Source organism: Phocoena sinus, chromosome 3 (assembly GCF_008692025.1).
Source record: "Phocoena sinus isolate mPhoSin1 chromosome 3, mPhoSin1.pri, whole genome shotgun sequence".
NCBI classification, from domain to species: Eukaryota; Metazoa; Chordata; class Mammalia; order Artiodactyla; family Phocoenidae; genus Phocoena; species Phocoena sinus.
The window spans coordinates 23,219,353-23,235,775 of NC_045765.1; the positions used below are offsets into that span (position 1 = coordinate 23,219,353).

Genomic DNA, 16,423 nt, shown 5'->3' on the forward strand with positions numbered 1-16,423 from the left:
TATGGTACCTGTTGCTCCATAAATGCTATTAACTGAATGAACAAATGAATGAATCCTTCATCTAAAGAGACAAGGTGAAGTCACCCCAATGGGGCCTGAGTACATAGTTGGGAATCTTCTCCCATTTACTGCCTCACTCCTCAACCCTCACTCTATCTCTTTGCGTTCGAGTCTTTCCCTGGACCCTTGAAGTTTGGTAGTGGGCCCAGAACACAAGGTAAAATGTCAGTGCTCAGAGTACATTAGTGGCAGTGTTGTCCAATCCACCCATTCACCGATGGGGACATGGAAGCCCAGAAAGGGGGAGGGATTTGCTGCAGGTCACACAACAAGGCAGTGTCAGAAGTAGGACTCTAGTATGGACCTGCTGACTCCCAGTCCAGGGCTCTTTCTGTGAAACTGAGTCTCTTTTACTTGCTGGGCCTTTGATTTCTCAGGGCAGAATGGAAGGCTGGCCAGTATGGCCTCAAATGGATGGTCTAACCCAATAAGTCTATGACTCTCCAACTCTCAGGCAAGGCACAGAATTGGGCAAGGTGAGCGACTCTTCATTGGCTCCTACAGGGACGGCCAGCTCCTGGTCTGAGCAGAGAGGCTAGCTGCCCAGGGCCGGAGTCACTACAGCAAGGCCGGCCCACAGCTCTGCCACCCAGGCCTGTCCCCTGTAGGGCAAGGCCCAGCCCACCTTTCTGCTCAAGCCTTCTTACAGCCTGGGGCCAGCCCCGTGCACTTCAAGAAAAACAATCCTGATTCTGGGACTGAACTGATGTTGATGATAACAGCAACAACCATAATAGCAACCTAGCATTAATCAGTTACTCTCTGCTGGGCACTGTGATAAACATTCGATATGCATTTTCTCATTTTATCCTTTAAACAATCCTTAGAGGAAGATATTGCTGTCCTCGTTTTAACAACGAGAAAACAGAGAGACAGAGTGGTTAGTAAACTGACCCAGGGTCACACAGCGAGTAGGTGGTGGAATTAGGATTCAAATTCAAACTGCATTGCTATAATGCATGTACATCTATACAGACCTCCCTCTACATGCAGGGGCACTAGCTCGTTCCACAGTGGTCTCTCTGTGTGTGAACGTGAGCAAGTAAGTCACTTCAGCTCTCTGAGACTGTTTCACCATCTGTGAGATGGAGGTGATTTTTTAAAAATATAAAATTTGATATATGCTCATGGTAAAAAAATGTATGAAAATTGTAAAATAAAAGTTTTCGAAGGGACCCCAACCACTCCATCCATACTCTAACCATCTAATGGTTTCTTGCGTGTCTTTTCAAGACTATTTTATGAATTACAAGAATGAAACATACACACGTGTTTCCACAAATGGGATCACTCTATACCACACTCTTTAAAGTTGTTTTAACAGAGCAATGTGTCTGTTGCTTTTTCCACATTAGCGCAAACACAAGCAAATCTGTCTCATCCTTATAACAATTGCTTACTATTCCACATCCATGCACCAGGGTTTGTCCAACCACTCCAATCTCATGGAACATTCCAATTGTTCTCTCTCTCTCTCTCTCTCTCTCTCTCTCTCTCTCTCTCTATATATATATATATATATATATATATGCCTTTGCATACTTGAAAAACATACCCATAGAATAAATTCCTGCCAGTAGCAAACATACCAACTAAATACGATATACAGTTTAAATTTATAAACAATATCCAAATACCCTCTAAAAACCATTGCATCCCATTATATAACCAACCAGAGTGCAATGAGAAGATCTGCTTTCTCCCAGTGTTAGCAACACTTGGCACTATTACTTTTTTTTTTTTGCCAATCAGATAGGTCAAAATTTATGTTTCATTAAAATTATATTTTCAAATTATAAATAATTTTTAATCTGCTTATAGGTCATTTTTTGTCTATTTTCTGGAATCACCTAGTCAAAGCCTTTGCCAAATTTAGGATGATTTATAATCTTGTGAGTCTCTGAAGAGCAGAACGAGGGGGCTCAATGAGACTGGAATCGGCAGAGACGTGCATTCTCTGCTCCCCAGAGAAAGGCTGACAGTTCTCTGATCCTGTGTATCAGGGAGAAAAAGAAACCCTCTAGGGAAGCCATGAGAATGACCAAGAAGGCATGGAGGACTCAGTGACAGGAGCAGCATCTCCTTTGCCCAACATCCTTCCAGATCCGTCCTGTCGGACCCCTGCTCCCTCGCTGTTGAAACCCCATCCTTCTCAGCATGTCTCACGTTTACAGTCATCCTCCAAAAATGTCACCTTCGGGAGACATATTCCGAATATCCAGTGAAAGAAAGGAAACTCTATCAATGAGCACCATCTTTGGGTCATTAGACAATTTTCACTTTTTTTTTTTTTCCTCACAGTAACCCGGTTAGGTAGCTATTATGTTAATTTTACAGAAGAAGAAAAAAAAAAAAGCCCAGAGATGCCAAGCAACTTGCCTAAAGCCACACAGTACATAATTAGTTTAGCTGAGAGTTGAATCCAAGTCTCTAAGACAACCAAGCACATGCGCTCTACCACACAAAGTGAAGGGTGCTAAACATCAATAATTGATCTTTTAATGTCTGCGTTCATTTCCTCCCACAAGCAGGTGAGCCAACGTCCTCTAGGATGTGTAAAGACTTAGTAGAAAGGAAAGGTACATTTGCTTAGAGCCTGGCAGCTGGCTTGATGAATACACAGTTCATCTGGGGCTTTGCCAAGGTGGGGTTGTGCCGGTCTGTGGCTTGCTTTCCACAGACCAGCCATCCCTTAGCTGGCATTTCCCAGCACTCTTGGGTGCAGATCTTGGCTGCACTGTTTTCTTTCGGTGTGTCCTAGGACAGCATTCCCCTTCTCTGAGCCTGTTTTGCATGGTTACAACCTCACAGAGGAGTTGAGACATCTGGGTTATCGTGGTCACTTAGGTAAACCAAAGGCACGTCCTGGAGATTGGTATCTACAGACTGATGTTCCAGCTTCTCAAGAGCTTGCTCCCATGACCTAGAGAGAGCCATCAGACTGCTTAGATTCAAGTGGAAAAATTAAGCCCAGCCTTACCCTAGGCAAGGGGCAGGGGGCCTCGTTCAGCCAGCATTTCCTGCTGCCCGCCATACGCCAGGACTAAGGGTACAAAGATGAGACAGAGCCAGGACCCTCAGGCCTAGTAGGAAAAGCTCCTCAGTGCTGACCCAGCACCAAGTCTCCATCAATCCATCCACCTCCCCATTTCTGTTGCCACCATCCTAGAACCCACCACCAACATCCCCTTCATGAGCACAGCAGTAACCTTCTAGCTGATCTCCTGCCCCCCACTCTTTTCTTCCACCATACATGGCCAGGGCTGGGAGGTTGGTGGTACTGCAGGAAACCCAGTAGCCTCTGTTTTGGGGACATTTCTCTGGTGCTGCCTCATTTGGAAGATGGATTGGAGAAAAGAGGAAGAAGAGACCAGGAGACAAAGCATGAATCCCTTGGCCCTAGGGTGGCCCACTGCAGCCAGAGGAATCTTCCTAAAATAGAAATCTGATCCTGTTACTCTCTTCTTTAAGCCTCTTCAGAAAAATGCACGGTGCCCTCATGAGCTGGTGCCCACCACACGTCATCTCCCAAGTCTCTCCCCCTCCCTCAGCTGACCCAGCCAACCCAACCTCCGGACTGTTCCTCCCATTCCCTCAGTGTCTGTCCACATGCTGGTCCCTCTGCCCCCTACTCCCCTTACCAACCCAACCTCCATCTCTCAGCCAGGGCTCCTTCCTCAGAAGGACCTCCCCTGACCATCCTGCCATCATAATTTAATCCCCTTAAGTCTTTTTTTTTTTTTTTTTTTTTTTTTTTGCCGTACGCGGGCCTCTCACTGCTGTGGCCTCTCTCGTTGCGGAGCACAGGCTCCGGACGCGCAGGCTCAGCGGCCATGGCTCACGGGCCCAGCCGCTCCGCGGCATGTAGGATCTTCCCGGACGGGGGGCACGAACCCATGTCCCCTGAATCGGCAGGCGGACTCCCAACCACTGCGCCACCAGGGAAGCCCAATCCCCTTAAGTCTTAGCGTCTCTTAACTCTACAGCACCTTATTCTTTCCTTAATAGCCCTTCTTGCAGTTTGCATCTCTGTATTTCTATTTGTGTGCCGGCTTGTTTGAAGTCCCTCTGCCCGCAACGGCCATGCCTGACTTTTCATGGCTGTATATGCATAGCTTAGCATAGGGCCTGGCACATAGAAGTGCCCAATAGACATGCTGGATGAGAGAGTGAGTACCTTCCAGTGCAATCAGTATAACCTTAGCTATAATTATGGGTGGTCAGGGAAGGTATCCAGGAGAGCTGCCATCTGAACTGGGCTTAGAAAGATGAGCACTGGCTTATCAGACAGGCAAAGAGGCAAGGAGAGCATTCTGGGCAGAAAGAATGGCGTGGGCAAAGAGGAGGGAGCAAGAAATACCCTGGAGAGTGTAGAAAATTCCAGGGCGGGGTTTCTCAACCTCAGCACTGTTGACATTTTGAGCAGGGCAATTCTTTTTTTAGGGGGTTGGGGGGGTGGAATTTTGTGCATTGTGGGATATTCAGCAGTATTCCTGGCCCAAAACATCCCTCCTCCTATTGTCACAACTAAAAATGTCTGCCAAATGTCTCTCTGTGGGGAAAAGTCACCCCCGGTTGAAAACCACGGCTCTAGGTTAGTTCTGACATGCTGGTGTTCAAGGTACAAAGTGAGGAGTGATAGGAATGGAAGCCAGTGGGGCAGATAATGGAGGACCTGGAGTGCCAAGGTCAGGATTTGAGGACTGTACCCTGTGCGGGTGACTGGACAGGCTTTCCCTGGGAGAAGGACTGGTCACAACTCCAGAGGCACTACTGCAGGTGTGCTGTGGAGGATTGATTAGCATGATAGAAGAGGTGGGGAAACAACCACGAGGCCAGCCAATCTCGTCTCCTAAGGCAAGCACAGTCCCGCTAGCACTGGGTAGGGAAGGAGCCCTGGAGGCCATGACATTCTCTCTGCAGGATCCCCCCAAGCCCCACCTGCATGTCCAGGAGAGCTCAAGAAGAAGCCATCGCCGTAGATGAGGGAATGCGGAGTTTGAGGAAGCACTGCCTGGGGATGGGAGGCTTCTCATTATCGAAGGTAGCACGGTGCAGAGGGGAAAGCTATGGTGTCAGGTGCACCGGGGTTCCAACCCAGCTCTTCCACTCTCTCTGTGAAGCTTGGACAAGTCACTCCATTGATCTGAGCCTCAGTTTCCCCAGCAGTGAAATGGGTGCACTAACACTCACCTCGCAGGGGTGCTGGGAAGATTAACTGAAACGACAGCTATGAATGCCCTGCATGGCCCATTCCTGGCCCAGAGCAAAGGTTTCAGACATGTTCATCCTCACTGCTTAGCCTCCAAAAGCTTTTCCCCAGAAACTCGCATTCCATACTAAAGAGTATGTAGTGAACAAGATAATTGTCAGTATTACACACCAAGCACACTCTGTATTTTACATTTTCAAGAGGAAAACCCATGATGTAACATTGGGGTTAAATATACTTCTTTCTGATAACCTTTTTAGCTTCAAACCCTCATCATCTGGCTGGACATAGTGAGAGAGCTGACAACTGTGTCAGAACTCACCTTGCCTTCTCCACAGCCCCTTGAGGTTGAGTCCCCCCCTCTACCTACAAGGAGGCTGAGGCTGAGGCAGTTAGAGAACCTCACTCAAGTCCTCAGCCAAGGTAGGCTCATAAAAGGTAGAGCGCTGAACCCCCCAAGAGTCTGTGCTGGTAAACACAACACTGCTCTCAGCATTTGGCTTCTTGAGTGGAATTTACTGTTAACACATCTGTTCTAATGTCAGGGGAAAAAACCTGGTTTACTCTTATAAATATTATAAATCTAAATCCTAGCACAGAAAACTCACAGGAGTTGAGCTGAGGTTGGTGACGGAGCTCTTGCTAGAGTCCAAGTTTGGGGACTCCCAGACCAGCTGGCTCCCTATTCCTGCTGAGGTGGAAGGTTCTAGAACAGCGCTGCCTGGGCTCTGGGTTCTCCAGATTTTGCCAGGAGGCTTACCAACTCTGCGCTTTGGGAAGTGACTTTACCAATCCATGCCTGAGTTTTATCGTCTTTAAAAACTGGATCAAAGTAGCAACCCCTTTATTAGGTCCTACTAACTATTGAAAGGATGAAAGAACATTGTGTGTGTGTGTGTGTGTGTGTGTGTGTGTGTGTGTACTTGTGATTTACAACATCAACTAGCATTTAAGAAGCACATGAAAATGATAATTTTTATTCTCTTATGGTTAGTTTTGTGCCAAGCACTTTATTTATAAGACCACATCTAACTTTGCCCCAACCACTGTGAAGTAGGTGTGATCCTCCCCACGTCATGGAGGAGAACACTGAGGTTCGCCTGGTACAAAGACTTTATCATGAACATCAGAGTGAGTCTGATGTGCCCCTGTGGCAATGTGTCCCTTTAGGGATTTGCATCTTACAGGATACTTTGGTTTGCTTTCCATGCATGCAAGTCCACAATGTATTATCTTCGGGCTTTGGGACATCTGGACCAGATGCTCAGTGGTTATCAGGTGTGTCTCCTCTCTCAAGGAAAGAAAGAAGCCCTTGGAGGTGGGAAATGGGGTGGAGAGTAAGGGGAGACAGAGGCCATGATATCTCTGGATGACCCGCAGATGTGTGTAGAGCTAAGAGGAGAAGTGAGCTCACCCCAATACCTTTTCCTTGCATACCTGTCAGGGACATAGAGATCTTCGAGACTGTAAAGGGTAAAGATTCTTCCTGAAACTTCACGAAACCTTGAGAGAATATTCCCTCTGCTTCTCCTCAATCTCCATTACATCTGGGATCAAATTCCAGCATTGCCACTTACTCCTTCTGTGAATTTGGATAACTAACCAAATTTCTCTGGTCCTTCACCTTTTGCCCACAAACGTGGATGTATAATCCCTGGGTAATGTGCATCTAGCACAGTGGCGCTCAACTTTGGCTACACACAGGAGTCACCTGGGAAGACTTAATTAATATTGACACCTGGGTCTCACCCCCAGAGATTCTGATACAATTGCTCTGGTACAGATATCAGGATTTTCAAAGGCTCCCCGGGTGACTCTAATATGCAAGTCAAAAACTGAGAACCTCTGCTGTACAGGTAGCCAATACCCAATTAATACTGTTCCTTCACATTTCTTTAGTGCTAACTGCCTGTTCAAATTTTATTTTCAAAAGGTCTTACCAGTTTCTCAGAATGGCTCAAGGATTCTTTATTTCTGCCACCCTTATGCACATTTTCATACTGACAACCTCTGCACTTTCAAAACAGATGACTCAACCCTTAGCCAATCAGCCAGGACGTCTATCTAGCTTTGGCTCCTCTTCTGTTCATTGGATAGAGCCAATTGGTTAAGACACACAATGCCCTCCTGGAGATGCTGATGAGAAAATCAAACAAATGGAATGATCCATTGTTCACTCTTCAGCAAGGGAACCTCATCATTTGCCTCCAAATCTCTCTCTTATGGTAGGTAAAAGCTCACATTGTAAAACCCCAAGTTCTCTCAGATGGATTTTAAACAATATCCTTTCTCTCACCTATGTCCGTGGGATAACTCCACCACTTTTGTATAATTGCTCACCTCCATTCCTCATGGACTACTCCCATGTCAGGAGATGTGCCATCAGCCAGCCACTCATTTCCAGCCACGCCTCCGCCAAAGACACTCTACTTCAGTCATGCTATTTCCCAAAAGCTCTCCATCCTTTGCATATGTGTGCCCTTTGCCTTAAATGCCTTTTCCTCCAATGGTCTACCGGGAGGTTTTTACTCACCTTTAAAAGCCAAATTCAAATGTTCTCCTCTGCAGCTTACCTAATCTGTCCTCCCAGTCCCCTCTCTGCCACAACAGAGTTTAGTTTTTTCCACTCCTGTGCTCTCACAATCTTTGTAATGCTCAGGCACTGCATTTACCATGATGCTTTATATTAATTTAAGCGTTATACTGAATAGGGATTTCGTAATGTGTCTTTTTATAACCAACTTGCAGCATAGGAATGGGGCCTTAGGAGGCGCAAACTAAATGCCTGCTGGACTGCATCCAATTCTCTGTCCTCAAATCTGTAGCAGTCAATTTTTGAAACACCTTCCCAAAATAATCAAGACAATTTTCTCTTTCATCATCTAGAAGCTTATTGGTATTCATCTACTATGATGGAACTTTTAAGAGGAAAGATTATTTTCTTGCCCATGTGTGTATATGTGAACAAAAAAATGAATAAACACTTACCATAAATCTGAAATAACATAAGAGATGTCATGTCTCTGGAAGGAATAACTACATTTTACAAGAAAGGGAATGTATTTGGCTGATGAGGGAATGAAAGGGTTTGGGGGAGGTGCAATTTTTTGCTGCTTTATTTCCTGGGAAGGGGGGAGCATGGCGGGGGGCTGATGAGGAAAAGAGCACCTGCTTTACCTTTTCCGGAGCAGGTAGCTGTAAGTGATTAACCTCCAAGGGAGTGATGAGAGGGACGGTCTGGAAGCCATCCTCAACCGAAGGCGGCTTGGTTCCCTTCTCACTGGGGTTACTGTTCAGCTTCACCATCCTTACGCCTTTCTTCCCAGACCTAAGGCAAGCAGTGGGATTCTAGTTACAGTGGGAAGTGAGGCAGGAAAACAGAGGGCTGACGACAGAGAAAATAGCGCTGTCCTCAACAGTTCCACTCCAGCAGCTTCAGTGTACAGATCAGTCATCGATCTTCCGCTAGATTTCCTGACATGATTCCCATCCATCCAGTAAAACTTCTTTAATCATCCAGATATGCCACCTACCCATGGCACTTAAGAGCTTTCAAATTTTAGAAACTCAAGGAAAATCCTAGGCTCACGTACAAAATATACAATCTTAAAAAAATATCCAAGACACTAGAGCTAACATAATCATATAATCTCAGTGGAAAGCTTATTCTTAGTGCAAAAATAAATCCTATTATTCTGGGTCACCCTGCAGTATGATAAATTTCACCTTACCATCTTGGTTGCTATTTTATAATGTGGTTGTTTTTTTTCCATTAATCTCCCTAAAATACAATAAATACACTCAATGCCCCTATGTGTAGTGTACCCTTTGACTCAATATGTAGGTTGTACAGGAGATACAATTTCCTAAAACAAAAAAGGTTTGGCTTGAACCTGATCCTGTTATTCAGCCATGGAATGCCTCCATTTCCTCAATAGCAAAGGGCCATTTTTTTTTTTTTTTTGGTTCCATGGAAAGTTAGCAATCCCCATATTGCAAGATTGCCAACTAAATAAACAAATCACATTTATTTCTTTCCAGCTCCCTTGGAAGTGAAACGGTGATCCCACCCCAGCCCCAGAAGCCCAGCACAACTGAATTTTTCTTGTCAATCCTGCTGATGGAATGTTATTAGACAAAATAGGGTTGTTGTGGGAGTGAAAGGGAAAGGGTTGGAGGACATTGGGGAGTGGTTTATAGCAAAAACAAATGCCTACTTACTGCGCTGCACTCTTGAGGGGTCAGAGCAGATTCAAGCCAATTTGAAGAGGAGGAGGACGGCCAGGAGTCCTCCCTCCTCAGCCGGAGCTTGTGGTGCTGAAAGGACAGCGCCTTGCGTGCGTCTGGAGTGAGAGCTTCTGAGAGCGAGGCGCAAGCGAGCGGGCTCCTCGCAGCTGTCTGCCTGCTTGCTCGCTCGCTCGCTCGCGCCCCCTCCCACCGGGAAACGGGCTCCCACACCATCTGTCATCTGGCACCACCTGCTGTTTCTCATGCATGGCCACAACCACAGGATGGAACAAAATGGTTTCAAAAAAGTGGGAGGGATTCTGGCCATAAAAAATAAAAAATTAATACGCACCATATTATAAGCAATCCTTGAGCCTTTAGAAAAACTGGAGAAGGAGGCACATTCATTAGGAGAACGGACCACTCCTAAGATCTTCCAGAACAATATCATGAAACAGAATTGTTCAGGACCTGCATCGTGCTCTGACCTGTCTAAGGAGAGAAGGAGAACTAATATTCATTATCTCCCATGCAGTGGGGACTTTCCCAGGCTCTTTCAGACTATTTCCCTCATTTGCAAATTGTGATTTCTAAGAGTACCTACATGATGGGGTTAGTGTGAGGTGTGAATGTGATAACTTGGGGAAAGCATTTAGCTCAGAGCAGGGTGCTTGGCAAGCAATGCATAAACATAAGCTCCTATTCTCACAATGCTACTGTCATCATGCAGGTCAGCTAAGGTCACAGAGCTGGTATAGCACCAGGAACTGGGATTTGAGCCCCGATCCATTGCTGTCAAAGTCTGTATGCAGTCCATGACATTACGGGGCTTCCAGGTTGGTGTGTGGAATCAGAGAGGGCAAAGTCCTAGTGTCAGCTGTACGAAATTCTGGCTGTGGGGATCTTAGACATTTTGCATTCACTCTCCAAGCCTCCATTTCTTTATCTCTGATAATAACACCTCCCTTGTAGACTGGTTGTGAATATGAGAAGAGATTGCACTCAAGGAAACCCCTTTTAGTTCAGGGACAGGGATCTGAATGGCTGAAATGTTTCATCTCTGGGGGTTGCTCTTACATGCTCTTCAAATCCTCCAAGGTCAAGGCTGTTTCCACTGGTTTCTCCCAGCTGTGTCCAAATCACATTCGGCCATTCATTCCCAGCTGCAGTGCTGTTTATGAGGCACTTCATGAGGTCTTGGCATTAGTAATAGCATCCCCTTTCACTTTCAAAAGTATCCTGGCTTGCACGATAAATTATTTGGTCACCTTAGTTGGTGTTCACATACTGAGCATATAGTCTCCTAGCTAAAAGGCCAGGAGAAAACATATACATTACCTGTACTGCTTAGGAATGAAATGTGTGTGTGTGTGTGTGTGTGTGTGTGTGTGTGTGTGTGTGTGTTTGTAAAAGAGAGAGAGATGTTTCTGAGACAATAGAGGCTCTACTACATCAGAGCTGCGTAGGGCACTTCTGTTAATAGAGGTATGCATATATATGAGAAGGAGGCATTCCAATAAATGTTAGTCCCCCACTCCCTGCTTTTCCAAAGACCTGGAGGATTTTCAGGTGTAGGCATTGACTAAGGACAACAAAATGTAGACAGCTACATGGAAACAATTGTGAACACTTGTATTTGATTCTATTATTGCTGCCTCCAAAGGAAAAGGGAAGTCCCTTCAACACCACTTGTGATTGATTCACAAGCAGAAACTGTGCCTTTAATAACTCTAAGCCACAGGTCCTGAGAGTTTAGTAAGGTCCAGGATAAGGGCCTGTCTCATGGAAATGGAAAATCCAGACTTCCTTATATGTGAGGACAGGAGAGAGGGTGCAGAAAGAAACAGGGGGCCAGAGTGATGTGGAGAAGCCCCTTGTTGAAGAGTTATACTGAGAAGTGCTAAATATAGTAGACTATTATTCTCCTGTAGAGCTCTGGAAAAGATGTTTGACAACTGAAAACAAAAATTATGATATTTTCTGATGAGGTTCTCCAAGTATGTAGACGTAGATGTAATATATTAGACAACTGCAACATAATAAGTGAAGGATAAAGGGACCAATCTGGTGGTAATATATATTCCACTTGAAGTGGTAAAGTACTAATTCCAACTAAACTGTGAAAACTTAATTATGCTATTGTAATCGCTAGTATAACCAAAAATATACTAAGATAAAGTCCAAAATGTGATATATAAATTTAAATGGAATACTAAAAAAAGTTCAAATAGCCCAAAAGAAGGCAGAAAATGGAAAACAGAGAAACAACAACAAAAAAAAGAGAGAACAAGCAGAAAACAAATAATGAAATAGTAGAATTAAATTCAAACATATCAATAATTACATTAAGTGTAAGTGGTCTAAAAAAACCAAATAAAAAGAAGAGTTTGTCAAAATGAAGGAAAAGCATGAACCAAATATATATTGTCAACAAGAAACTCACTTCAAATAAAATGATATAGGCAGGATAAAAGTACTGGCTCAGACTTTCAGCTCAAAGGAAGACAAGGTGTAACTCTCTTCTGTCCTCCCACCTCTGGGTTCATCTGACACTAGCTGCCTCTGTCATGCCACCCAAGTGTGACCTCAATGGGATCAAAGTTATGAACCTCAGGTACACCTGTGAGGAAGTCAGTGCCACGTCTTCCCTGGCCCCCAAAATCATCCTGCTGGATCTGTCTCCAAAAAATGTTAGCGATGACATCACCAAGACAACTGGTTACTGGAAGGGTCTAAGGATTATAGAGAAACCATTCAGAACAAAGAGGCCCAGATTGAAGTCGTACATTCTGCCTCTGCTCTGACCACCAAAGTCCTCAAGGAACCACCCAGAGACAGAAAGAAGCAGACAAACAGTAAGCACAGTGGAAATATCACTTTTGATGAGATTGTCAACATTGCTTGACAGATGCAGCACTGATCTTTAGCTAGAGAACTCTCTAGAGACATTAAAGAGGTTCTGGGGACTGACTAGTCAATGAGCTGTGATTTGATGGCCTTCATCCTCATGGCATCCTAGATGACATCAACAATGGTACAGCAGAATGCACAGCCAGTTAAAAACTACAAAGGAAAATATTTCACTAAAGGATTATTTGACAACAACAACAAAAAAAAGGTAATGAGATGGAAGAAGACACATCATGATAACGCTAAGCAAAAGAAAGCTGGAGTAACTATGTTATTATCAGACAAAGTAGACTTCAGAGCAAAGAAAATTACCAGAGATAAAGAGGGACGTTACATGGGCTGAAAGGGTCAGTTGACTAAGAAGACATAACAATCCTAAATGTGCATGAACTTAATAACAAAGCTTCAAAATACATGAAGCAAAAACTGACAGAACTGAAAGGAGAAATGGACAGGTTCACAATTGTAGTTGAAGACTCGAACACTCCTATCTCCTTAATTGAAAAAACAAATTAAAAATCAGCAAGGCTATAGAACAGAGTTTCTCAACTTCAGAACTATTAACATTTTGGACTGAATAATTATTTCTTGTGGGGGACATGGGCTGTTCTGTGGACTGTAAAATGTTTAGCAGCATTCCTGGTCTCTACTACTACATGTCAGCAGCATCTTCCCCCAAGTTGTGACAATCAAAAATATCTCCAGACATTTACAAATGTCCCCTGAGAAAGAAGGGCAAAACCACTACCAGTAGAAAACCACTGTTATAGAAGAACTGAACAACATCATCAACAAACTGGATCTAATTGACATGTATAGAAAACTCCACCCAACTACAGAATAATATGTATTATTTTTAATTGAACTTGGAACACTTACTAGGATAGACTATATCCTGAGTTACCAAGATATACTATAACCTGAGTTATAAAACAAGCCTGAACACAGTTTTTCAAATTGATAATTATATAAAGAATGTCCTCTGACCATAATAGAATTAGACCTGAAATCAATGACAGAATGATAATGGGCAAGTCTCCAAACACTTGGAAATTAAACAGCAAGCTTTGAAATAATCCATGTGTCAAAGAAAAAATCTCAAGGGAAATTTAAAAATGTTTTGCACTGAACAGAAATGAAAATGAGATATAAAAATTTGGAGGGGCTTCCCTGGTGGTGCAGTGGTTGAGAGTCCGCCTGCCGATGCAGGGGACACGGGTTTGTGCCCCGGTCCGGGAAGATCCCACGTGCCGCGGAGCGGCTGGGCCCGTGAGCCATGGCCGCTGAGCCTGCGCGTCCGGAGCCTGTGCTCCGCAACAGGAGAGGCCACAACAGCGAGAGGCCCGCGTACCGCAAAAAAAAAAAAAAATTGGGGGAGTGCAGCTAAAATGGTGCTTAGAGGAGACTTTACAGCATTAAGTGTGTATAACATAAGATAATAAAGGTCTCAGATCAATAATCTAAGCCATCACCCAGAAAAAAAGAAGAGCAAAATAAACCCAAAGCAAGCAGAAGGAAAGAAATAATAAAGAGCAAAAATCAATAAAATTGAAAGCAGAAAAAACAGTACAGCAAATCAATGAAACCAAAAGCTGGTTCTTTGACAAATTAATAAATCAGATAAACTTCTTGAAAAACTGACAAAGAAAAAAGAGAGAAAATACAAATTACCAATATCATGAATGCAAGAGGGAATAACACTACAAAGCATACAGACATTAAAAGGATAATAAAGGAATAATACAAACAACTCTATGTACATAAGTTTGATGAACTAATTTAAATGGACCAATTCCTCAAACACCATAAATTACCAAAACTCACCCGAGATGAAAGTATAACATGAATAGTCCTAACTATTAAGGAAATTGAATTTGTAGTTAAAAATCTTCCAGAAAAAACAAATCTCCAGCCCCAAATGATTTCACAGTGAATGCAACCAAATATTTTTAAAGAAATAACACCAATTTTACACAATCTCTTCCAGAATATAAAAGAGGAGGGAAACAATTCCTAATTCATTTTGCAAACCCTGCATTACCTTAATACAAAAACAGACGAAGACAGTACAAGACAAGAAAACTACAATTCAATATACCTCATGAACATAGGTGCAAAAATCGTCAACAAAATATTAGAAAATCAAATCCATCATTAGACAAAAAAAATGAAACACCATGAGCAAGTGGGCTTTACCATGGGGATGCAATTCAATGAGAAAATGATTTTAATAAAATTTAACATTCATTCGTAATAAAAACTCTCAGAAAATTGTGAATAGAAGGGAGGTGCCCCAACCTGTTAAAGGGCATAAGAAAGAAAGAGATAAAGGCAGGAAGGCAGGCAGGAAGGAAGGAAGAAAGAAGGGAGGGAATGAGGTAGGGAGAAGGGAGGGAAGAAGGGAGGAAGAAAGGAAGAAGAAGAAAGAGAAGGAGGGAGGGAGGAAGGGAAGAAGGAAGGAAGGAAAGAAGGAAGGAAAGAAGAAGAGGGAGGGATGAAGGGAGAGAGAAAGAAAGAAGGAAAGAAAGAAAGGAAGAAAGAAGGAAGGGAGGGAGAGAGGGAGGGAGGGAGAAAAGAGAGAGAAAGAAAGAAAGAAAGAAGAAAGAAAGAGAAAGAAAGAAAGGGAGAAAGGAATGAAAGAAGGAAAGAAAGAAAGAGAGGAAGGAACAAAGGAAGGAAAGAAAGAAAAGAAAAGCTAATGTCATAATTAATGGTGAAAGACTGAATGTCTTTCTCCCAAGATTTAGAACAAGCAGGCAAGAATGTCCATTCTCACTACTCCTAGTCAACAGCATACCTGGAAGTACTAGACATTGCAATAATGCAAGAAAAATAAGAGGTAAACAGATTGGACAGGAAGAAATAAAATTATCCTCACTTGCAGACAATATGATTATTTACATAGAAAATTCCAAGAAATCTATTTTTTAATTCCTGGGACTAAATGTAAATTTAAATCTCTAGTGTAGCAAAGTTGCAGACACATGGATGTATGCAACTTAATATTTCTATATTTTAGCAGTGAACAATTAGAAACCAAAAGGTTTTTAAGATATCATTTAAAATATTGTCCCCAAATGAAACACTTAGGTATAAATCTAACAAAGTATGTACCAAATCTGAATGGGGAAAACTATGAAATACTTATGAAAGACCTCAAATACATAAATAACTGAAGACATACCACATTCATGAATTGGAGCAGTCAACGTAATAAAGATGTCAACTCTAAAAATTTATTTATGGATTAATTTTCTATTATAATCTTCAGTAGCATTTTTTGTAAGTAAATCTAGATCATTCTAAAATATATATGATAAAAAAAACAAACAACCCAATCCAAAATTGGGCAGAAGACCTAAATAGACATTTCTCCAAAGAAGATATACAGATTGCCAATAAGCACATGAAAAGATGCTCAACATCACTAATCATTAGAGAAATGCAAATCAAAACTACAATGAGGTATCACCTCACACCAGTCAGAATGGCCATCATCAAAAAATCTACAAACAACAAATGCTGGAGAGGGTGTGGAGAAAAGGGAATACTCTTGCACTGTTGGTGGGAACGTAAATTGATACAGCCTCTATACTGGAGAACAGTATAGAGGTTCCTTAAAAAACTAAAAATAGAACTACCATATGACCCAGCAATCCCACTACTGGGCATATACCCTAAGAAAACCATGATTCAAAAAGAGTCATGTACCACCATGTTCATTACTGCTCTATTTACAATAGCCAGGACATGGAAGCAACCTAAGTGTCCATCAACAGATGAATGGATAAAGAAGATGTGGCACATCTATACATTGGAATATTGCTCATTCGTAAAAAGGAATGAAACTGAGTTATTTGTAGTGAGGTGAATGGACCTAGAGTCTGTCATACAGAGTGAAGTAAGTCAGAAAGAAAAATCAAATACTGTGTGCTAACACATATATATGGAATCTAAAAAAGATTCTGAAGAACTTAGGGGCAGGACAGGAATAAAGACACAGACGTAGAGAAT

The 16,423-nt window shown here is 42.9% G+C and overlaps 1 protein-coding gene and 1 pseudogene across 1 annotated transcript in view; one reads left to right on the plus strand and one right to left on the minus strand.

Annotated features, from left to right (window-relative positions):
* NSG2 (neuronal vesicle trafficking associated 2) overlaps positions 1 to 9,664 on the minus strand; it is a 67,571-nt gene extending 57,907 nt beyond the window's left edge. Inside the window, exons 1-2 of the mRNA XM_032627963.1 lie at positions 9,494 to 9,664; positions 8,450 to 8,600 (exon numbers count right to left, since the gene is read on the minus strand). Coding sequence (XP_032483854.1) covers positions 8,450 to 8,578 — 129 coding nt within the window. The 5' untranslated portion in view covers positions 8,579 to 8,600; positions 9,494 to 9,664. The remainder of the gene's footprint in view (positions 1 to 8,449; positions 8,601 to 9,493) is intronic.
* A 2,324-nt stretch (positions 9,665 to 11,988) lies between these two features.
* On the plus strand, positions 11,989 to 12,559 carry LOC116751938 (annotated as a pseudogene).
* Positions 12,560 to 16,423: the final 3,864 nt, after the last annotated feature.